This window comes from Acanthamoeba castellanii, assembly GCF_000313135.1.
Source record: "Acanthamoeba castellanii str. Neff unplaced genomic scaffold scf7180000084614, whole genome shotgun sequence".
In the NCBI taxonomy this organism is placed as follows: domain Eukaryota; phylum Discosea; order Longamoebia; family Acanthamoebidae; genus Acanthamoeba; species Acanthamoeba castellanii.
The window spans coordinates 59,316-81,711 of NW_004457365.1; the positions used below are offsets into that span (position 1 = coordinate 59,316).

Sequence of the window (22,396 nt, forward strand, 5' to 3'; positions counted from 1 at the left end):
AGAAAGGAGACCAGACGAAGGTGACGAAGCATAGGACTTCACCAAAAGAAGAAGAAGATAAGTTGATAGCAACTTATGTTAATAAACCAACCTTTCCACGGTTATTTGTTATGCTCTTATTATTTATTATTATTATCCAGAAAAGCAGCACCATTCTTTTTATTAGTTATTATATATTGCAAAAAAAGCAATGTGGCCAAGAGGCAACAAGTTGGCCGCGGCAACTTCGGGCGTTTATGGTTTGGTGTTCTTCATTCCCCCCGGAAATGACACCGTTTCGTCCAATGGGCTTTGAGGAAGTTCGTTGGTCGCCTGGGATACAAGGAATGCAGGGGGGAATTTGGGACCAAAAATGACCACCATCGCCACGCGAGTACTCCGGAGTGGTGGCCTAAGGTTCTGTGTTGAGTTGTGTTTTCGATTCACAACGGAAGGCAGAAGGCAGAAGAAGAGGGAGGCAACAAGCAGAAGCGGGCGAGTGTGGAGAGGAGAGAGTGTGTGTAAGGGAGTTGGATGGATGGACGGCAGCACGGCGGGGCGGATATCCCACATCATCACCGACACCACCACCGGCGCGAGCCCGGATCCCCTGGCTCCTCTGCGGCCATCTTCCTCCTCATCGCGTGAGGAAATGAGTAGCGGCGGGGCCATCATGGCATCTTCTTCATCATCGCCCGCGGCAACACCTGCGGAATCGAATTGGGTGTCCATGGTGACGGCAGTATTGGCCATGGTGTGGGATTGCCTGTATGCATTGATATGCCTCCTGCTGCCCACCGCATCATCACCATCGCCATCTCCATCCCGAGTCGAGAGGTCCCCTGCACCGACCTCTCTGGCATGCAATGGAGGAAAATCTGAGGGGGCGAGTAGAGGAATGATGGATGCTGACAATTCGAAGCCGCCTGAGGCGGATGGACCACCAGAAGAAGAGAATCGCAGCGCCGATGCGGAGGGCGATCCATCACGCATCGCCAACGATCGTACTGGAGGCGGCAATCTCGCGGGAGATCCCGAAAACGAGAATGAGAACGAGAAGCACGATGGAGATGGAGATGGAGATGGAGAGGGCATGGCCGCGATCGAGGAACTGCACGAAGCCGGCAGCGGCGGCGCCGACGTCGTCGTCGATGGGCGCGAGTGGCAGAGCAAGAGCAGCAGTCCCAACGTGCAGCGACGGCGGCTCGTGCGCGAGGCGCGACACGGCACCAGCGAGTTCTTCGAGTACATGCGCCACGGCTACGAGAAGAGCCAGGCCGCCGCCGCCGCCACGCCCAGCGATGCCGAGACCAAGACTGAGCGCGATGGCGACCACCGCGCCAAGGGCCTCCCGTCGCCCACATCGCCTTCGTCCCTCTCCACGCCTGCACTGCTGCCCTCCCGCCGGCGCACGACTTTGTCGTCGTCGTCTTCGTCTTCTTCTTCGCCATCGTCGTCGGCGTGCTCCTCGCCATCACCGCCGTCGTCGCCCGTGGTCGGCGCCAGGTCGCTGTCGCCGCCGGGCCTGCGCAGGGAGAAACGGGCGGCCAAGTCGGCCAAGACGACCAAGAAGGGCGGCGGCAATGCATCACCCGGGCCTACGCTGCGGAAGAGCGCCGGCGACGAGGCCTCGTCCGATGCCACCGCCGCCGTGCCCACGCTCAAGCGCAGCCAGTCCTCGATGGGCAACAGCAGCAGCGACGGCACCATCAACACAACTGACGACAACAGGAATGACGACAATGTCGGCGGCGGCGGCGGCGAGAGGAAGCGGGGCAGCAAGGGGCGGAAGCCGCGGGCCAAGGAGGAGAGCGATGCCGCCGCCGCGTGCGTGCAGCTGCACGTGCGGTCGGACGAGATCGAGGTGCCCAAGCAGCGCGCGGCCGCGGGGTTCAAGCTCACCCTGGACGGGATCTGGCGCAACCACCAGGCCGGTGGTGGTGGCGACGCCGGGGCGCTGACGCCCACCCAGGAGAGCTTCTACAACCACCTCCGACAGGGCGCCATGACCCGCAGCGTCTCGGCCGAGCCCTGCCAGGGAAGCGAGTCAGCGCGAGCGGCCTTGACCACACCATCATCATCAACATCATCATCAACAACATCGACATCATCAACGACGACGGGGACCACTGAAAACGACGACGACCGCAGGGCCAAGGCCCGGGGCCAGCTCCGAGCGTCGTCGCCGGGGCCTGGGGGCCGGGAGGCGCGGGCGCAGTCGCACCCGATCGCGGCGTCGACGCCCGGCAGCGCCGAGAGCAGCTGCACCAACCACACCGAGTCGATTCTGAGCCTGTCGCTGGCGGACTACCTGCGGGACGATCACCACAGCGGCGGCGAATCAGACGCATCGACTCAGCAGCTTCAGCAGCTTCACCAGGAGAAGCCGAGCAAGCGCGACCGGGACCGAGACTCGGAGGGCAGCCCCGGGGGCAGCCTGCGGGGCAGCGCGCGGAAGCTGATCACGACGACCGGCGGCAAGTTCTACGGCAAGCTGCGCAGCAAGGGCTCCTTTATCGCCCCGCGACGCAAGGAATGCGACGCGGCGGCGGCGGCGGCAGCGACCGGACCGACGGTGACGCAGGACGATCAGAGCATTTCGCCCCGCCGCGGCCGGCCCGCCGACGCGTTTATGTCGACGATGTCGCTTCGTTCGCCGTCGGCGGCGGCGGCCAGCTTCGCGCGGTCGCCGGCGGTCTCGGTGCCGTCGTTCGCTCTGCCGCGGGGCAAGCGCGGGCTGAGCGTGGGCGACCGACACGACGGCTTCGGAAGCGGAGACGAGGTGACGACGCCCTGGCCGCCGTCCCGTGCAGCAAGAGCGTCGACGAGATCGTCTACGGCCACTTGGGCCGCCACCAGCAACCGCGCGGTCTCGGCGGCGGCGCGTCGCCGGCGGTCAATGTGGTCACGGTCGCACACGAGGAGCGGGTCGAGGCCGAAAGCCAAAGCTTGAGCGGCTCTGGCCGGCGGCGCCACCGCACGCTGCTGCACGTGAGCAGCCCCTCGTCGCCGACGCTCGGCCCGCGGAACAGCAGCAACGGCAGCGCGGTCGAAGCCACCGGGTCGGCGGGCGACCTGGCCCTGAGCTCCTACGCGGACGAGTGCGCGGACGAGGGCGATGCGGGAAGCCGCAGGAAGCGCGACGCGCTCCGGGGATTGGTGCGTGCGGCCTCGCAACGGCCCTCTTAACCAATTCACGCCGACTAAACCGCACACGCACACGAACAGGTGAAGAAGGGCATCAAGCCCCTGGGCAAGACGGCATCGCTGGTGGGCAGCCGGATCAAGAGTAGCCGCAGCCCTATCCGCATGAACAACTGCGCGCAGTCGAGCGACGCCCTCCTCGAGTCGCGCGGCGGCGGCATGGCCGTTTGCGACAGCAACGACCTCATCACCTGCGGCCGCGGCGGCCTCTACGACGACGTCGTGCTCTTTGGCGGCGACGACGCCGGCGGCGGTTGTGTGGACGGGCTCGACACCTCGGTCCCGCTCGTGGCCGACGACCGCGGCGTGGGCAGCATGGACGACGACGCCCTGGCCGCGGCCACCAGCGACAGCGAGGTGTCATCGGTCCTGCTGGGCAGCTCGTTCTCGCCCGTACCCTCGCCGCCGTCGCACTTCATGTCAACCCCGGCCTCACCCATCGGGCCGCTCCGGCGCTCCGAGCCGGGCGCGTCGGACACCAGCAGCAGCTCCTCGCCGCCGTTCCACAGCGCATTCCACCTCTCCTCCCTCTCCCCGCCCGGCTACTCAGGTATTGATGCGTGTGCGGTGTGCGCGGTGTGTGTCGTGTTGTTTGCCATGTGCGGTGGACTGATCGAGCGCGGTTGTGTTGGCGTCACGGACAGAGTTCTCGCTGCACACGGCGCAGGGCTCACTACCGGTGCCGATCCCGCTCACGGCGCTCATATCGCAGTCGTCGCCGCCGTCGTCGCCCTCGGGCTCTCCCCCGCAGCAACACTACCACCACCAGCTGCAGCCGAGCGCCGGCGGTTCGTCGTCGCCCCCGGTGCCGCGGGCAAAGAACGAAAAGCGACTGTCGCGCGGCTACTCGCCGCTTTCGTTCTGGCGCAAGGGCGGCTCCACGGCGGCCTTCCACACGAGCTCGGACCGCATCATGGACGCGCGCGGCACCACCGGCGACTCCTCGGGCTTTGGCGGCGGCGGCGGCAGTGCAGGTGGCGCGGTGTGTGACTCGGCCGTGGGCTCCTCCCGGCAATCGAGCGCCGACGACGCCGACGCCGACAACGACGACCTCCAGACCGAATACGTACTGCGGCCCGCCCCTTTGGCTTTGTCTCGCACACGCGCGTGTTTCTCACCGCACGCACATACGCACACGCACACGCACACGCACACGCACACGAGCAGCAATTGAGTCAGCAGGCGCTGCGCATTGAGGTGGTAGAAACCGAGGAGCAGCGGAAACAGCACCAGGAGTTGCTTGCTAAGGTACATGCGAAGACCCGCTTGCTGGCACAAGACTGCGCTCACTCACCGACGTTGCAATTGCAACACACACACACGCACGCACGCACACACACACACACACACACGGCACACAGTTGGAGGAAATGCAGTGGCGACTGCTCTCTGGCGAGGGCGGGTTCGAGCGACAGAGCCGGCGCACCAAGCTCCACAAGATCCACTCCTGCTTCCGCGCCTCTGAGCTCGTGACATGGATCCTCTGCGATCTCGGCCTCCAGTCCCGTACCGAGGTTCGCTTCGCTCTTCTCTCTTTCACTTCATTTTCGTTTTCGTTCTTTCGCCCCGCGAGAACTCACACAAAAACAAACAAACAAACAAACGGGAACAGGCGGCCGCCGTGGCGCGCGACCTGATGAAGGAGAACATGCTGCACCACGCCAAGTTCCAGATCACCGAGTTCATCGACGGCCAATCCTTCTACCGCCTGCAGTGGGACAGCCGCGTACGTCCCCCCCTCAAGCACTGATCCTCCGGTGTCCCATCTTTTGTTCACCTCGTGTCGTGTGTCGTGTGATGCGTGTGTCGTGTGTCGTGTGTCGAACGCGCGCAGGTGGCCGAGGCGTGCCTGAACATGCGCAAGATATGGGCCTTCCCACCGCGGAACCATCAGGTCGTTGTAAAGCAACTGGTACGTTGTTCCCCCCCCCTCTCCCCGCCCTCTAGCGAGCTGGCTTCTCACAATGCGCGCCGTGTGTGTGTGTGTGTGTGTGTGTGTGTTTGTTCAGAACGAGATGCTCAATGCCATGCTGCGAAATAATCGGTCGGAGAGCGACGACGAGTACGACTTCCCGGCAATCCTGCGAAGCAAGGCCTTCTACGACTTCACTCTCGCCACCGCCGAACTTCAACGAGTACGCTCCACCCTCGTCGTCGTGTGTGTGCGTGTGCGTGTGCGTGTGCGTGTGCGTGTGCGTGTGCGTGTGCGTGTGCGTGTGCGTGTGCGTTGCGTGCGATGATGAAATGTGGAACAACAGTGTTGGGCTCACGATACATATTCCTGTTGTGCAGATTCCATTCCTCGAGCTGCATGCTGCGGAGAGGCAGGTCTATTTTATCAATGTATACAACATATTATTTATTCACGCCCAGAGTACGTCAGTCCCTTCTCCGCTCGCTGCTCGCTGCTCGTGTCATTTACCGTGTGTCGTGTGTCGTGTGTCGTGCGTGTGTGTCGTGTGTGTGTCGTGTGGTCCAGTCGTGCACAAACTTTTGGATCTGTCGGGCGGTGCACACTTCCGTTTCTTCTCCGAGATGAGCTACCAGCTGTGGGGCGACATGTACTCGCTCAACGACCTCCAGCATGGCCTCCTTCGCTCCGGTACGCCGCCGCCGTGCATTCCTTACCACGCGCCTCCATTGCTCACATTCCTCCACGAAATGATTATCTTATCTTCTTGTTTTGTGTATTAAAAAACAAAACAAAACAAAACAAAAATCAAACAGATCCAGCGCGGCATCGACGGTGGAAGGGACAGACGAAGGCCAACCGCGCGCTCGACACCCCAACGAAATGGTTCGGCCCACAATCATGTTACGTGTCGTGGGTGTGCCATTGTATGTGTCGTGTGTCGTGTGTCGTGTGTCGTGTGTCGTGTGTCGTGTGTCGTGTGTCGTGTGTCGTTGGTTGTGTCGTGCGCTGATGGTCGTAACGCTGCAGGGTGGGCGCGCTGAGCAAGAGGGACTGCCGGATCCATTTCGTGCTGTTTTCGGGGAACATGTCGTGCGGGTGGGTGCGGAAGCAGCAGGGTGCCGTGGAGGTGCCCTTCATCGATTTCGCCCAGCCCGACCCGCAACTCAACGACGCCATGCAGACCGCCATCATCGAGCAGACCTCGTTCAACTACTCCCGCAAGGAGGTAAAAACACACACGCGCGCGCGCGCACACACACACATACACACGACCAACGACACACGACACACGACACGCACGGCATGCACGAAACACGGCTGACCTGTTGCGTTTTGGTGGCGGTGGTGGCATAGATTCACCTGCCAAAGGTGTTCAAGTGGTATCAATCGGACTTTGGGCAGACGGAGGGCGAGGTCCTCGCTTTCGTCGCCAAGTTTTTCCCCGAGGGCAGCGCCGAACAGAACATCATCAGCAACTACCTCACCCGGTACCGCACCACATGCGCCGCCGCCGCCGCCGCCGCCGTGCACGTGACACGACACACGACGCACACGACATCATCACTCAGTCCTAACCTTAAAAACAACTTAACAACAGGGGCAAGTTCTGTACCAAGTACAAGAGCTTCAACTGGAGTTCGGTGGGGCTAAGCCTCGCCGGCAACTGAAGGTAGCGCGCAACAGGATGTATTTGATTTGAGAAAATTGAGAACAACAACAAAACTTCATATTGTGTTTTTTTGAATTCTTGTTTTTATTTGTCCACTGGAGCACTAAGAGTCAAAGCCCTCGAGATAGTACCCATCATAGTCATTTAGGTCATCGGTCAGGATCATGATCCAATCCACCAGGCTCCAGATGCTGCATGGTTTTGGTTAAGAAAGAACAGGAGTGAACCACAGTTTGTTTTTTTCAAAGAGGGCAGATGCTCGTACTTGACAGCGATGAGACCCAGGGGAGGAAGAATGAGCAGCACTCCCCCCACAACAGAAGCAATCTTGTTACCCCTTCCCGCTCCCCTGTACATGCAAGTCTTCCTGCTGACACACAACAACATAACATGGCAAAGATAGCGAAGAAGAAGGTGTCACGTACATGATGCAACCGGAGATGCAGAAGAGGACGCAGGAGCTCCATGTCATGACGAGCTTGCCCACGCCCTGGCCGATGTAGCCCAGGTAGAAGGACGAGGCGCCCGTAGTCGCACCGATGAAGAACTCAAGCAGGAACGCCGTCGTCTTCTACCCTCGCCAGTACAGTAGTAGTGCCATGGTCAGTCGCAGAAGGCAAACATCTCAATCACTGCTCAACATAAATACCAAATCAACAGTGGTGGAGGTTCGTACAGATTTGCGCTCGTGTTGGCACTGGTAGCCGGTCCAGCCCTTCTTGCAGACGCAAACTTCGTCCGTGCACCAGCCGTGGCCGCTACACACAGTGGTCGCGTCGGGGTCGCACACACCGCCGCCGTTCTCGCCGCCGCGCTGCCTCGTCGAGTACACGCGCGCACCGTCCTCGTCTTCATCGTCGTAGAGTCCGACCTGCTGCTCGCGGCCGCGCAAGTTGTAGCCCAAACCCGCCGACCACAAGTCGGCCACCGGCTCCAGGAAGGCCGACCAGGCCGAGACCTCACCAGTGTCGGCGGTGTCGTTAGCAGTGGCCGGGAGTGCGTAGCAGCCGATGGCCGCCAGGAGTACGAGAAGGGCAAGCGCGAAGGTGGTGTTGTTGCCTGACATGGCGGGGCAGATGTGATGGGTGGGCGGGCCTAAGACGAGATAGCTGGTGGCTCGCTTGCGAGTTTTTGTGATCCAAACGTTGCATAACCAGTAAAAGGAAGGCGCTGTTCTTTTCCGCCACTTGGACTGTGGTTCTAGTTCTTCATGACATGGTAAAAGGAAGGCATAGTCCTTTTCCGCTGTGGTTCCAGTTCTGTTGGAAGCACTGTACCCACTGGAAAAAAACCATGAGGCGCCCTTCTGTGAAGTTGTCACCCACTCCTGGGCAAGCTGGGCACCAAACAAAATGAGCAGCACTGTCAGCCAAAAGTGTGCCATTCACAGCATTCACCCGCCTGCCCACGGGGACAAAGATGGAATTGGGGCTTGACCTCATCTGGGAGCCAACAGTTATGATCAACAAGGATGAAACAGAGCAGAAGTCGGGGGACAGGGTCCCATGTGCACTCATACCTGACAACAGCACATTCTGTAGGTGGTGCGTTCTCTAAGGAGAGAAAATGAATTTTCCTTTCAAACTGGTGTTCTCCATTTTAGGGTCACTGGCTTCTTCACTTCTTTGTTGCTGCAACCGCCATTTGCAAGAGAAGGAAAAGAAAAGAGGGAAGGCACAGACACCATCAAACAACCAAACAACACCAAGCCATCAAAGTCCAAGGAAGGAGATATGAGCCTGAGGGAGGGATACTTGACAAAGCAGGGGGGCAAGGTCAAGACATGGAAGCGCAGGTGGTTCAGCCTCGATTCTGACTATGTGCTACACTACTATACCAACGTGGTACATAATCATCAACCACTCATCCCCTCGTTCCTATGTCGGTGGTATGTGGTGATCATTTCATGTCGCCCCCCCCCTCCAAACAACAGGGCGCAGAGCTGAAGGGAGAGTTCTCCCTGAAGACGGCGGGAGAGATAAGAGAGATCCCCCACAAGAAGAAGTTCCCCTACCTCTTCGAGGTCGAGACGCCCAACCGGACCTACCGCATGGCCGCCGACAACGAAGAAAGCGTACCCCTCCCTCGTCTGCACCACCTCACGCACCTACGCCGCTCACCACCACTCTTCCTGTTTTTGGCAGATGGAGAAGTGGTTGGTTGCACTGAAACGCGCACGAGACGGCACGGTACATGAACCACCCAGCTATGGTTCTCTGTCATTTTGTGCACTCAACTGATGTGTGTGCGTCGTACGGCCGTGCTTCAGGATTCGATGGAGGAGGCGGAGGCGAAGCTGAAGAAGGCCGAGGCCGAGCGACAAAGGGCGCGAGCAGCGGCCGAGGCCGAGGCCGAGCGGCTGCGGAAGGAGGCCGAGGCCGACGCGGCGGTCTGGAGCCTGCAGCCGTCGTCGTGGACCCTGGAGCCCACCACGTTCCCGGCCAAGAGGGACGCTCTCGTCGAGAACGTCTACCCGCGCCTGCTCCACATCCAGGGCGCCAAGCAACCCCATATCTCCATCACCCACGTACGCCACACGCACCCCGTACACAACACGCACACAATGAAAATGACACAACACGACACAACACGACACGACACGCGCTCCAAACATTTAGGTTTGCACATCGAGCGACAGCATCAACGACAGCGACGTGTTCGTGCTGGACAACAACAAGACGGTCTACACCTGGATGGGCAGCGGGGCCAACATCTGGCAGCAGACCGCCGCCGCCACCCTCACCCGCGCCCTCGACGACGAGCGCGGCTCGGACGTGCTCAACCTCGTACTCTCCGGTCTGCACATTCTTTGGCCTTTACTTCCCACTTTGTTGGGCAAGCCGCACTCACCTACACACATACAGACCCGATGGGCTCCGACGCGAAGGAGTTCTGGCGGCTCCTGGGCGGTATGCCTCTGCGACTGTCCACGGCCGCCCCCCAGCCCTACACTCCCGCCATCTTCCGGTACCGTCTGCATTATGTTTTTCGATTGCATCCCACGATACAAACATATATATTGTGTTTTTTTTTCATCTAACGTTTGGCGTTGGTTGCAGGTTGACGGACGCTTCGGGTGAGATGGAGTTCCACCAGGTGGCGAGCGGGAACAACATGTCACGCAGGGTGCTGGACCCCAACGACGTGTTCATCGTCGATCTGGGCTTCCACGTTTTCGTGTGGGTCGGCCAGCAGGCCTCTCGGGGCGAGCGTGACCTGGCGCTGGGCTACGCCCAAGGCTACATGCGGGCCTACGATCGGCCGGACTACCTCCACGTGGACCGGGTCATGGACGGCGGTGAGAACGAACTCCTCTACTGCTTCCTCACCAATTAGTTGATTGATTGATGAATGTACACGATCACCAAGGTCATGGTGATAAAGTAATGATAATATATTGATATGACATGTTTGTGTGTAGTATCGTCCCAAAGAGAAGCTGTGTTGGCTTTTGATTTGGCACAAACACCAGCTTGAAGAATGACCAGTAACATGCCTGACCTTGGAATGTGTGGCGCCCAAAGCATGTTCATGGTGGCTGGGACAGCGATGGGCTCAGTGCTCGCAGAGGAGAACGAGTGCTCCCACAGCCGATTGTTGGCATCGATGAAGTACTTGCGCTCATACCCATTGCTGAGCGATTTTTGCTTCTACCCACAGTCATGACAACACAAGCCGTCCTAGCTCAGTCGGTAGAGCGCAAGACTCTTAATCTTGTGGTCGTGGGTTCGAGCCCCACGGTCGGCTATCTCCTTTTTCTCTGTTGTGGCCCACTCATTTTTTGTTTTTGGTTGTGACCGCGGTCTGCGTGCACTCAAGACGCGTGGCGCAGTGGGGTGGGCGGTAGAGTACTTTATTGCAGTCTCCCCACCATCTTTGCCTCGAGCACACAAGAGACCTCCCGGCACTTCTCCGGCCGGAGAGAGACCATCGGCGCTTTCTGGCCCTTTTGGTTTGGGGAACGTTGACAATGAATGGCCTTGGACCCGATCATCACTCAGTGATGTCGTGCCTGCGAAGAGGTAGAAAGAGAGAGAGAGAGAGAGATCAGCCACAACTCTAAGTGCGGTCGTGTGCGGTTGTGTGCGTGCGGTCGTGTGTGTGTGTGTGTGTGTGTGTGCGGTCGTGTGCAGTTGTATGTGTGCGGTGAGAAGGTGGGGGCGATGCGTACTCCTTCTTGTACTTGGCGACGGCGGCGTCGACCTTCTTCTGCTCGCGGGGGCGGATGATCGTCGGCTGCGGACGCCTCCTGGTGCTGGCCCAGGTCTGGAGGGACGCCATGCGACGCTTCCTCTCCTCCACCACCACATCAACTCCGAAACGCGCCTGCACACACACCCGCAGATCCCGCTCGCTCTGCCTGTGTGCGCACACGGTGAGTGCGTGTGCGGAGGTGTGTGCGGAGATGTGTACGTGCCTACACGCGGAGAGCTCGCCGTGGACGCTGGGACTCTCGAGGCAATCGACCACCTCGTCGAACTCGGAGGCGCACTGCCGCGAGATCTTGTCCAGAGCCGCGTGCGCGCACTGTGTCATCGCCCACCATCCACATCCACACGCGCGCGTTTCATGTGTGAGATTGGCGCAAAGTCGAACGAGTTTCGCTGTTGGCGATTGGTAGCGGCGATTTTTGTAGTGTGAATGAGTGGAGGGGATTGAGATGGGGGGGGGGACCTCGGTCAAGGCCACGTTCTCCGGTACGCAGGCGCGGGGGTTCTCATCCTTGGCCTTGCACTCCAAAAAGTCCAGCTCCTCCGCGGCGCACATGTAGGCTATTATTGCCCCCCCCCGATCAATCAATTGTTTTGGTATAAACGAAAAGAAATCTTCCCCCAAGCCCATCTATAATCGCTTCCATTGCGTAGCGGCAGGGAACTGTTCAAATTAAAGGCTCTCCAGCTTGCCCGGATCCGTTGGGGGGGGGATGTACAAGTGTATTTGGCGCCAGCGACGAGCACGTTAAAATCGGTGGTCTCTACGTCGAGATGGGTGCGCCCGCCGGCGTTGATGTCAGCGTAAAGCTGCTCGCCCTCCTTCCTCGTTGACGCCATGGCAGCTAACTTTAATCGAGGATTAAAACTATGTTGAATTTGCAGACCTCCCAACAATGCGCGACGATTAATTGCAGACACCAAGGAAAATACAAATAAATGACATTTTATTTCTTTATCTTCGCATTTATCTCTTTCGCGTTTCTTGTGGTCCACCTTCAGCTGCTGGTTGCGACCCCATCAGCTTTGGCTTCGTCATCGGCGTCGGCCTCACGTGATGCACCGCCGATGGCCAGGTCGGCGAAGCACGACGCGAATTGCGCGACGAACTGGCGTCGGTCCGCCTCCAGCTCGCGCTCCAGCTTCTCCAGCTCGGCCTCCATCGTCTTCTCCTTCTCTTCCTTCTCCGTCTCCGTCTCGTTCTCCTCCGTCTTGCCTTCGCTTTCGCTCTCGTCGGCGCTGCCATCGGCGTGGTCAGTCTTCGTCGGCCTAACCTCATCGGTGTTGGCCGTCGAAATCGCCGGCCTGTTGCCGTTGCTCTTCAGCATTCGCTGCTCCTTCTTCCTCCTGTTCTTGCCCACCTTCTTCTCCTCCGAATCCGCCGCAGCGGCCGTCGCCGTCGCCGTCGAGCCGCGGTCGACGCCGGGCGTGGGCGTAGCGTCGAGAGGGGCAGCGGCGGCGGGCAATGGAAGAAGCGACGGCGAGGCCATGCGGCCCGCCTTGGCACCGACCGAGGGCAGGAAGGCCGCCAGCGAGCGCTTGGTCGACGACCGCAGAGCCGGCGACGCCGATGGCGATGGCGAAGATGGTGGCGAAGATGAAGAGGACAACGACGTCGGCGCGGCGGTGGTGTTGGTGGCGGAGAGGGGCGCGGGCGAGTAGGTCGAAGGCGAGGGTGAGTAGAGGGAGGACGGGAGGCTGAAGGAGGAGAAGAACGAGCTCGAGAAGTCGGCGAAGGAGAACGGCGGCAGCGCGCCGGTGGCCGCCGGCGGCGCCGTGGACGCGCCCCTCATCCCGTCGCTGGTCACGCCCAGCGTCGGGCCGAACGCGAGAATGGCCTCGTCCGCCTTCACCTCCACTTCACCGTCGCCGTCGGGGTCCTCCTCCTCCGCGACGGCGTCGGTCTTCCTCTGCCCGCTCTGTCCCTGGTGATCATTATCGTCGACAACGACCAGGGCTGCAGCGCTGGGGACATCACCACCGGCGGCCAGTGCCACGTCAGCATCGGTGCCGTCCTCGGTGTTGATGTTGGCTGCGGTGGCATCGTCGCCGACGGCTGCTGCCGGGCTCGCGGGCCGCTCCTTGAGTTCGCTCGCGGGCGCCGTCGCCTCCTTAAGGAAGTCGGGCGACGCGGCGTGAGTCGTCGTCTCGTCGCTGCTGGCGGCGGCGGCGGAGGTCGCGGCCGCCTCTGGGGTCGGAATCCACGAGAGGGAGACGAGTTCGCTGGTGTCGGCGCTCAGCCTGGCCAGGTCCGCCTCCAGGTCCCGCATCTTCTGCTCGCAGTTCTCCGCCTCCTGCGCGGTGTGCGAACGCACCTCGTTCTCTTCTTTCGCCACCTCTTCGCGCTTGTCGGTTGTCTCCACATTCGTGACGCCCACCGGCCGGTGGTCGAGAAGGCCCTCGTCGCCCACCGGCGCAGCTGCTGTCATTTCCTCAGCCGTGTCAGGGGCCGCCGCAGCCCGTCCGTGGTCGGCCTCGCCACCGCGTTCTCCGTCGTGTCGACAAATGGTGGCGGTGGCGTCAGCCTCGGCATTAGAAATGACAGCATCGACCACGGCGTTGTCGGGCGTCGTGGCGCGTTTCGGCTTCTTGCTCGCAGTCGCGGTCACTTCGCCGGCCGCGCGGCGATCGCCGGGATTGGCGGCTTCGGCCGCTGTGGCTTGCTGGGAACCGTCGGCCGGACCGGTGCCGCTCCAGGTCTTGAGCCACACCGGCGCCACCCGGCCGTCACGATGGACCGGCCGGCGCAGCGGGAAGAGCAGCGGCACAGGACTCGGCTGCAGCGCTGCAGACGCCGACGACGCCGGCCCCGGTGTTGTCGTTGTTGCTGCTCCCACGCCACCACTCTCTAGCGTGCCTCGAATTCCAGAGCCGCCGCCGCTGTGGGCTCGCGGCGTCAGGGGCCTCATGGTCAGGCCGCCGCCGTCGTCGAGGTTGGTGTCCATCGACGTGGAGGACGACGACGACGACGATGCCGGCGAGTCGTGGTGGTCGGACCTCCGCTTCTCGCCACGCCTCTCCTGCCGGCGCTCCTTGCCGCGCTGCTCGATGAAGTCGCGCACCTCGGCGCCGCTCTTGAGGCAGTGGTTGCCGGCGTCTCGCCGCACCCACGCCCTGTCCTCCCGGTTGAAATAGAGCCGCGTACCACCTGTGTCGTGTCGTGTCGTTGTTCGTGTCGTGTCGTGTCGTGTGTCGTCAGCCGGTTGCACAGCCAACGAGATGCGGCCAAGACAGTGAGGGGAGAGTACCGGTGATGTGGATCTCGACGACGTAGAGGTCCTTGATGAGAGCGGTGGCCCGGGCGTTGCACACCGGTACGATCTCGATCCGGTAGAGGTGCGGGTCGGGCACCGGGTTGAAGGTCTCCATCTTGGCCCAGATCATGTTCTTCAGCGAGTCGAGCTGGTCGCGCGTGATGCTCACCCCGATCACCTGCCCGCTGTCGTGGATGCCAAAGTAGAGCGTCCCTAGAGAGCGGCGCTGACGTCAGCACCACCGCATAAGAATAAATAAACAAAAATAAATAAACAAAAATGATAAATAATAATAATACGAGTAACCGTTGGCCGTACCTCCGTCTCGGGAGTTGAGGAAGGCGGAGAGGTTGGCCTCCAGCTTGGGGTGGTTGATGATCGCGAAGTAGTGCTCTTTCTTGTTGCGCGCCACGTCCTTGAACTCGTGCGCAAAGTCCTCTGTGCACACGCACGCGCACACGCACACATGCGATCGCGGTGGTGAGCCTTCACCCACACCCGCGACCAGCGAAGGAAGAGATTCGGGGAATGGATCATCATCATCGCCACGGTACCGAGGAATGGCACGTAGGAGCCCTTGATGTAGTACCGCTTGAAGTAGGACAGGTCCATGGGCACCGGGAACGAGCGCAGCGCGAACGGCGACGACGCCGGCGGCGGGAAGGCCGTGTAGACGGGGGCCGACGGGGCGGGCGACAGCGCGCTGAAGCCGGGCGATGGCGACGGTGCAGGCGACGGTGCGCCCATTGCCGCGGCTGCGGCGGCGGAGGCCGAAGCCAGGGGTGAATAAGGCGAATGGGGCGGCGGCGGGAGGGCGAAGAGCGGCGGCGAGAGCGGGGTGCCGCTGGTGAAGAGCGACGCGGCGGGCGCCGTGGGCGCGAAGGCATAGTCGCGCGTCGCGGCGTGGATGCGGTGCAGGAGCGCGTCGGCCTCGAACAACGGTGCGGGCGTCGTCGTGTCGCCATCGTCGCCCGCCGCCGCGACCTGCCGGCCCAGCTGCTCGACCAGCTCGTAAAGCTCCTCGTAGAGGCGCGTCACCCGCGTGCGGTTCGCCGCGTTTCGCGCGCGCAGCCGCGAACCTGGCGCAAGCTGCGCCGCGTCGACTTCCTTGTGCGGTGCTGGCGGTGCTGATGTCGATGACGTCAGCACCAGCGGCGACGGAGCGCTCGCGGGCTTGTCGTCGAGAAGCGTCTTCGACGGCGTCCGATAGATGATTCGCTCTTCTTCTTCACCACCATCGGCGTCGGCCTCGTCCCTTGCACTGTGGCCGGCACAAGCGACGGGCATCGGTGGCGGCGGCAGCAAGTCGAGAGGCGGCTGCGCGTCAGCGTCGGCGTCGGTGGCAGCGACGGCGGAATCGAAGAATCCCTGCAGGGAGCGAGGCAGCAGCGAGGCCGGCGGCGGCGATGGTGCGCGGTCGAATGCGACGGCTGTGGCGGGGGAGGGCAGGGGGTAGGGCGGCGACGAGGTGTCGATGAGGGAGAAGAGGCTCGGGCGGGTCTGGGTGCCCCGGTTGCCCAGCTGGTAGTCCTCCCAGCGCAGCTCCTCGAACGACTTGCCGCAGTACTCCGGCATCGCCGAGATCGTGTGAAACATGAGCGTCTTGTTCACGCACTTGGTCTGCGCTCACCCCACATAGCACCACGACACGACACACGACACGCACGCAACACGATGATAAGCAACTGGATGAAAGGCATGTGCGCGGGAGGTGCGCGTACGATGGTGATGGAAAATTTAGGGTCGCCGGTGCCCACGCCCTTGACCCGCTTGGTCTCCACCGGCGCGGGTACGTCAGCAGACGGCTGCGGCTGTGGCGGCGGCGGGGTGAAGAGCGCGTTGGTGAGGAAGGACAGCGGGATGAGCTCCTCCACCTTCTCCTGCTGCGGCCTCCGCCGTCCGCCCGTGTTCCGCCTCACGAACGGCTCCGGCTGCTGTTGCCCGCCAGTCATTGCCGTCGTCGCCGACTGCGCCGCTTCGTCGGGTATCGAGTGGGCCTCGTGCGGCTGCGGCTGCTGCTGTTGGTGGTGGTCGCTGGTGGAAGCGAGCCCGCTGGGCTCGTCGGCGTACTCGGCGTCGAGCTCGTCGCGTTCGTGGTCGTCGTCGAAGGCGGCCTCGGCCTCGGCCTCGTCGTCCTCTTCGTCCCCGGGGTGGCCGTTGCTGTTGGTCGACGACGACGCATCGGTCCCGTGCGGGAGCTCCAGCCCGCCGCCCACCTTGCTCCGGCTCCGGGCGCGCGCGCCGCGCTTGCGTGCCCGGTTCTTCTTTGCAGTCAGCTGGCCGTCCGCCGCCGCTGCTGCGGGAGTCGCCGGTGTCGCCGCCACGGTCACGGCCTTGGTCGCGGCTGCCACCACCGCCGCTGCCGTGATCGCCGGTTTCTTCCGCCGCACGGCAGCACTCACCGCGGGCGCCGCTGTGCAGTCGACGCCGTTGGCCTCGGCGGCGGCGGCCAGCGCTGACGATGACTGCGGCGGCGGCGTGGGCGGAGGAGCCAGTGCGGGCGAAGCCGGGAAGAGCGGCGTGGGCAACAGCCCGAGTCCCGCGCTGGCAGCGGGCGTAGCCGGTGTGGTCGATGACGACGCCGACGCTGGCGAAGATGTATGTACAGGAGAAGTACCAGAAGAAGTCGTAGAAGAAAATGTAGCGGAAGGCTGTGGTGAAGATGTGGTGGTGTGTGGGGTAGGGGACGTAGCGGCATCGGCGGTGGCGGTGGTGGCGGTGGCGGTTGATGACGGCGGGGCGCCGGCCAGGTGTGCACGTAGCAGCGCAAGCAGCTCGTCGACGCTGGACTGCGACGCCAGCACGGTGGCGGCGGCGGGAGGCGGGTCCTGCGGGGGCAGCAACGATGGTGTGGTGCCGTTCCTCTTGTGGAGCTGGGCCTCGACGTAGGCCAGCAGCGAGGCGGCCGCGGCCGCGGTAGAGGCGGACTCGAGTGGGTCTGAAGCCAAAGATGAAGATGAAGTGTTGCCGCCGTTGCGGTGTGGCTTGGACACCTGCTGAGCAGGGGAGGGTGGTGCCTGCTGCTGGAAGAGATGCTTCGTGCGGGGGCTGGTGGCCAGCTTTGTAGAGGAGGAAGAAGATGGCGCTGCGACGGGGGCGGGCTGCAGTTCCTGGTGGGCGATGGGCAGGTGGTTGCAGTAGTCGCAGCGGTTGACCATGGGCAGAACGTAGCGCCTGCAACTGCACTCGCGACAGCCACCTCGCATCACCCCCTGTGCATCCTCCATTTCTCGTGTAGCTCGCTCGATTCGCTCAGAAATCGCTGGTGCTGCTGATGAAAGCACTGGCCTGCCACAAGATCGGCCTCACACTGTACAGCGAATGGAGGACTGGCGAGCTTTGGGAATGGGCCAACTGTTCAGCTTCTTCTCTTCTCTCTTTTTTCCACTGTTGATTTATTCTTGTTCTTTTTCAATATCTTTCACCCGCGGAGTTGCTGTTCCATTTCTCATCTGCACACATCCGAGGCCTTGGTGGTAGAGACGGTCGAGCAGACAAATGGGAAAGGTGAAGAAGGAGAGGGCGGGCAAGGAGGCCCGCCAACAGGCCGCCCCGATGCATGAGTTCCAAATGAGTGCGTACGCCCAAACCAAAATCGCATCAACAGATTAATGGTTGCAACAAGGCATTGGGCCTCATTCTTACCTCTCAATTCTCGCATAGACAAGAGCTTTGGTCAGCACTTGCTCAAGAATCCCCAAATCATTGAAGGAATTGTCACCAAGGTACCGCTCTTGTTGTGATTTAATCGCTCGCTCGCGAGTAGTACTCAAGATTTCCCCCTGTCGCGTGCAGGCCAAGCTGAAGTCCACCGACGTGGTGTTGGAGATTGGTCCCGGTACGGGCAATCTTACGATGAAGATGCTGCCCCTGGTGAAGAAGGTCATCGCCGTAGAGCTTGACCCGCGGATGGTTGCCGAACTCCAAAAGCGCGTGCAGGGAACGTACGTTCAGCTGGTGTTGTGCGTGTGCGTGTGCGTGTGCTGGCGGTGCGTGCTCACTAGGCTTGACTTACGTGTACCTCGATGGTGCGGTGCGCAGTGCCCACGGACACAAGCTCGAGCTCATCCTGTGCGACTTCATGAAGGTCAACCTGCCCTACTTCGACGTCTGCGTCGCCAACGTGCCCTACCAGATCTCCTCCCCTCTCGTCTTCAAACTGCTCTCCCACCGGCCCGTGCCCAGGTCTCCTTCCTTCCCTTCTCCCACCTATCACCATCATCGGCGTCACCGTCATCATGTAGCTGATCATGACGGGACCACATGTCTCACATGACCGCGCTCACCGGTTTCAACACAGGTGCGCCGTGCTCATGTTCCAGCGTGAGTTTGCCATGCGTCTGGTCGCGCCGCCCGGCGATCCCCTCTACTGCCGTCTCTCCGTCAACACACAGCTCCTCTCCAAGACCACACACCTGATGAAGGCAACCACTCCCCTTTCTTTCTTTCTTTCTTTATTGATTTATTCTCTATTATATAATCATTTAAATTAAGAATGATCATTAATGGCATTATTTATCTATATTTCTTATACTTATTTCTATATATATATATTAAAACAATCAGATCTCGAAGCACAACTTCCGGCCGCCGCCGAAGGTGGAGTCGTCGGTGGTGCGGATCAAGCCCAAGAACCCGCCACCGCCCATCAACTTCGAGGAGTGGGACGGTCTCGTGCGGCTGTGCTTCACGCGTAAGAACAAGTCCCTGTCCGCCATTTTCCGCGCCAAGTCGGTGATCGACCTGCTCCAGAGCAACTACAGCACCTACTGCGCGCTCAACAACGTGGTACGTGCCGCCCCGTGGCTCGGTGTTTTGTTCTGGTGTGTCGTGTGTCGTGTGTCGTGTGTCGTGTGTCGTGTGTCGTGTGTCGTGTCTCACGATTGCTCGCATGTGCGCACACGTTCAGAAACTGCCGGAGGGCTTCGACCTTAAGACGAAGGTGATCGAGATTTTGGAGCAGAACGATTTCCTCGAGAAGCGTTCCTCGAAGCTCGACATCGACGACTTCCTCCGGCTCCTGTCCTGCTTCAACCAGGAGGGCATCCACTTTGCTTGAGTTGTGGCCACCTTGCAGCTGACGTCACGCATTGTCGACACCAATAAATAAATAATAATAAATTGTTTTTTATTTCACATTTTTCGTGCCTGCACACACAAATCGATACTCTCCTGGTGCTCCGAGGCAGCTTCAGGTACCGCCTTAGCTCCTGATTTGCTGATTTCCAACACTAGCTCGGAAGGAAGAGCAACTCGCCTTGCCAAGCCCATTTTCTCAACTCAATCTCGGTTGTAGAGAGTAGAAAAATGGAAGCCACGATTGTGTCTCCGCAGACGACGTTGTCGCCCGATCGCTCGCGTCAGAGAGCTATCCAGCATGGCACGGCGCCTGGAAAGGCGCACCTCAAGAAGTACACTTTCACCATGGGTAAGCTTCCCGCCCCTTCCATCCCTCCTTTGCATCTCGATTTCGAGAAAATCCTGCAAACTGGTGAGCCCACAAATCAATGGGCCACGTCTGCAGTCGACCCCTCCGCGGGTCTGTACCCAGCTCACACAAATGCATCTTCTTCCTAATCTCCGCTGCTGCATTGAATGCCAGGTCGCCCGCCGTGGTACTCGGACGCGGAGGACGGTCGGCGCCTGCAGTCGCTCGTCATTGGCGTCGCCGGAGGTACGGCCTCTGGCAAGAGCTCCGTGTGCCGCGAGATCGTCAGGTGCGCTATCTCAGCTTAGTCCCTCTCTCGGCTGTGTGTAGTGTGTGGTGTGTTGTAGCGGTGGGGAGTAACTGAACCTCCGCGTCATCGCTGTCGTGTTGTGCGTGTCGTTTGTGTTGTGTGTCATTGCGACAGTCGCCTGCGAGTGCAGTGGGTGGCCCATCTGTCCCTGGACTACTTCTACCGCAGCCTTTTGCCCACGGAGGACCCCAAGACCTATAACTTTGACCACCCTGGTATGTCACACACGACGACTCGACACGCACGCACGACACGCACGCACGACACGCACACGACACGCACACGACACGACACGCGCTAACGGTGTTGTTGTGGGCGTGGTGCAGAGGCCTTCGATTGGGAATTGGTGAAGGAGACGCTGCGCCAGCTCAAGGAGGGCAAGAAGGTGGACGTGCCCACCTACGACTTTAAGACCCACAAGCGGACCAACGTGACCAAGACCCTCTACGGCGCCGACGTCATCCTGTTCGAGGGCATCTTATCCTTCCACGAGAAGGACGTGCGCGATTTGATGGACATCAAGATCTTCGTCGACGAGGACGCCGACATCAGGTTGTCCAGGAGAAGTACGCCCTTCTCCCTTCCGTGTTGACACCACCCCACATTGCTCACCACACACGCACACACGCGCACACACCACACACGCGCACACGCACACACCATGCGGCGGGTGCAGTCCGTAGAGATATTGCCGAGAGGGGGCGAGATGTGATGGGCGTCATCCAGCAGTACGAACGATTCGTCAAGCCCGCCCACGAGGACTTTGTCAAGCCGGTACGTCGCATTGATACCCAAACCAGTGATTCACTCCAAAATACTAACAAAACCTTTGCGTTTCCGTTTCATTTCATGTTTCGTTTTGCGTTTGGTTTGGTTTGGTTTCGTTTCAGACCATGCAATGGGCGGACCTGATCATTCCCAAGGGCATCAAGAACGAGGTCGCCATCAACATCATCTGTAAGCACATTGAACTCACTCTCCGGGTTCGTAGACTCCACACGCCCTGCCCACGTTTGTGGACGCACCAGTCCCAGCCCCCCCCCAAATCAGTGCATCATGTTTGACACCTGATGGCCCAACTCTTTTCCCTCTTTTTTCTTTCTCTTTCTTTGGTCGAACAGGAGCGCGGATTCGATCCCAAGCTGAGCCGCAAGTTGCCCCACTGGACGACGATCCCGGCCAACATTCACATCATGGAGCAGACCGAGCACCTGCGCGCGCTGCACACCATCATCAGAGACAAGGCCACTCCCCTCGGAGACTTTGTCTTCTTCTCCAACCGTCTCTCTCGATTGGTGCGGTGCTCTCCGTGTTACGTTATTGGACTGTTTTGCGTTGACATAAAAAGCTGACCACACACACGACACGACACACACACAACACGACACACACACAACGACGCATAGGTAATTGAGGAAGTGCTCAATCAATTGCCGGTCGTCTACGACGAGAAGGTGGTCTCCACGCCCGTGCCGGGCCAGGAGTACCAGGGCTACGACATCCGAAACATCACCAGCAAGGTGGCCTTCATCTCGGTCATGCGAGCCGGCGAGGCCATGGAGGAGGCGGTCCGCGAGGTGCTCATCGGTGCTCCCATCGGCAAGATCCTCATCCAGTCGCACGGCCAGAAGAGGCCCGAGGTACTCCTCTTTTTTGACACGACACGACCAACGACACGACCAACGACACGACCAACGACACGACACAGTTTGATCTATTAATTCATTTATTTTCCCTTTGTTGTGCAGCTCTTCTACTACAAGATGCCGCGTAAGCTGAGCGAGTGCAAGGTCATCGTGATGGACCCCATGCTCGCCACCGGCGAGTCGCTCAAGATGGTAAGCGACCCCCCCTCTCAACCTCTCAACCTCTCTTCGTTCTTTGTTTCTCGCTTTCCTTTCGTTCTTTCTTGCTTTCCTTTTCTTTCTCTCATCATCAGTGCGCAGGCGATTCGGGTGATTCTCGACCACAACGTGCCGGAGGAGAACATCCTGGTGGCCACCCTCATCGCCTCGCCCCAGGGCCTCCACTCCCTCTCCTACTCGTTCCCCAAGGTGCAGATCGTGACGAGCGCGATGGACACGGACCTCAACGAGAAGTTCTACATCATGCCCGGCATCGGCAACTTCGGCGATCGCTACTTCGGCACCACCACCAGCACCGCTTGAGCGTGTCAAGTGCGAGTACAAAAGCACACCCGTTGGGTGACCCCAGACCAGTGTGGGTAGCCACGTGTGATCTGGACTTCTCCTTTTAATGAAGAGGAGTGTGGCGACAGACTTCGCTTGGAGTTTCGTGGTGACCTACTAAGCGATTGCGGGCAGTTGTCATGCAGCAAAGAAAAAAGCAGCCAACCAGCAACTAGGTCTATGTTACCAAGCGCTGGCAGTTGTCATGCAGCAAGCAGCCAACCAGCAACTAGAGGG

The 22,396-nt window shown here is 60.4% G+C and overlaps 7 protein-coding genes across 7 annotated transcripts; 4 read left to right on the top strand and 3 right to left on the bottom strand.

The window, feature by feature from the left end:
• Window positions 1-880: 880 nt before the first annotated feature.
• Window positions 881-6,765, top strand: ACA1_077980 (domain found in dishevelled, egl-10, and pleckstrin domain containing protein; the record flags this gene model as incomplete). The annotated part of the gene is given in 14 exon segments (XM_004336532.1): window positions 881-2,781; window positions 2,793-3,138; window positions 3,208-3,733; window positions 3,828-4,249; window positions 4,351-4,431; window positions 4,545-4,697; window positions 4,796-4,909; window positions 5,018-5,095; window positions 5,193-5,318; window positions 5,731-5,785; window positions 5,917-5,980; window positions 6,125-6,323; window positions 6,452-6,585; window positions 6,696-6,765. 14 exon segments carry the CDS (start codon window positions 881-883, stop codon window positions 6,763-6,765), a joined length of 4,269 nt encoding a protein of 1,422 aa, XP_004336580.1.
• Window positions 6,766-6,870: 105 nt separating this feature from the next.
• ACA1_077990 (EGFlike domain containing protein) lies at window positions 6,871-7,833 on the bottom strand (the record flags this gene model as incomplete). The annotated part of the gene is made up of 4 exons (XM_004336533.1): window positions 6,871-6,958; window positions 7,033-7,134; window positions 7,193-7,338; window positions 7,444-7,833. The coding sequence occupies 4 exons, from the start codon at window positions 7,831-7,833 to the stop codon at window positions 6,871-6,873; spliced, it is 726 nt and encodes a 241-aa protein (XP_004336581.1).
• Window positions 7,834-8,500: 667 nt separating this feature from the next.
• ACA1_078000 (PH domain containing protein) lies at window positions 8,501-10,103 on the top strand (the record flags this gene model as incomplete). The annotated part of the gene is made up of 7 exons (XM_004336534.1): window positions 8,501-8,611; window positions 8,701-8,841; window positions 8,912-8,956; window positions 9,037-9,294; window positions 9,386-9,563; window positions 9,632-9,734; window positions 9,827-10,103. 7 exons carry the CDS (start codon window positions 8,501-8,503, stop codon window positions 10,101-10,103), a joined length of 1,113 nt encoding a protein of 370 aa, XP_004336582.1.
• A 657-nt stretch (window positions 10,104-10,760) lies between these two features.
• ACA1_078010 (uncharacterized protein) lies at window positions 10,761-11,818 on the bottom strand (the record flags this gene model as incomplete). Its single annotated transcript, XM_004336535.1, has 5 exons — window positions 10,761-10,779; window positions 10,939-11,093; window positions 11,181-11,294; window positions 11,442-11,539; window positions 11,698-11,818. 5 exons carry the CDS (start codon window positions 11,816-11,818, stop codon window positions 10,761-10,763), a joined length of 507 nt encoding a protein of 168 aa, XP_004336583.1.
• Window positions 11,819-11,976: 158 nt separating this feature from the next.
• On the bottom strand, window positions 11,977-17,459 carry ACA1_078020 (divergent AAA domain containing protein; the record flags this gene model as incomplete). Its single annotated transcript, XM_004336536.1, has 7 exons — window positions 11,977-14,126; window positions 14,227-14,445; window positions 14,551-14,670; window positions 14,787-15,852; window positions 15,954-16,697; window positions 16,762-16,883; window positions 16,991-17,459. 7 exons carry the CDS (start codon window positions 17,457-17,459, stop codon window positions 11,977-11,979), a joined length of 4,890 nt encoding a protein of 1,629 aa, XP_004336584.1.
• Window positions 17,460-17,730: 271 nt separating this feature from the next.
• ACA1_078030 (dimethyladenosine transferase) lies at window positions 17,731-19,291 on the top strand (the record flags this gene model as incomplete). Its single annotated transcript, XM_004336537.1, has 7 exons — window positions 17,731-17,806; window positions 17,896-17,957; window positions 18,028-18,176; window positions 18,274-18,417; window positions 18,533-18,614; window positions 18,799-19,020; window positions 19,142-19,291. 7 exons carry the CDS (start codon window positions 17,731-17,733, stop codon window positions 19,289-19,291), a joined length of 885 nt encoding a protein of 294 aa, XP_004336585.1.
• A 248-nt stretch (window positions 19,292-19,539) lies between these two features.
• ACA1_078040 (uridine kinase) lies at window positions 19,540-22,138 on the top strand (the record flags this gene model as incomplete). Its single annotated transcript, XM_004336538.1, has 10 exons — window positions 19,540-19,660; window positions 19,835-19,949; window positions 20,085-20,185; window positions 20,297-20,536; window positions 20,647-20,744; window positions 20,861-20,953; window positions 21,092-21,265; window positions 21,377-21,610; window positions 21,719-21,808; window positions 21,917-22,138. The coding sequence occupies 10 exons, from the start codon at window positions 19,540-19,542 to the stop codon at window positions 22,136-22,138; spliced, it is 1,488 nt and encodes a 495-aa protein (XP_004336586.1).
• Window positions 22,139-22,396: the final 258 nt, after the last annotated feature.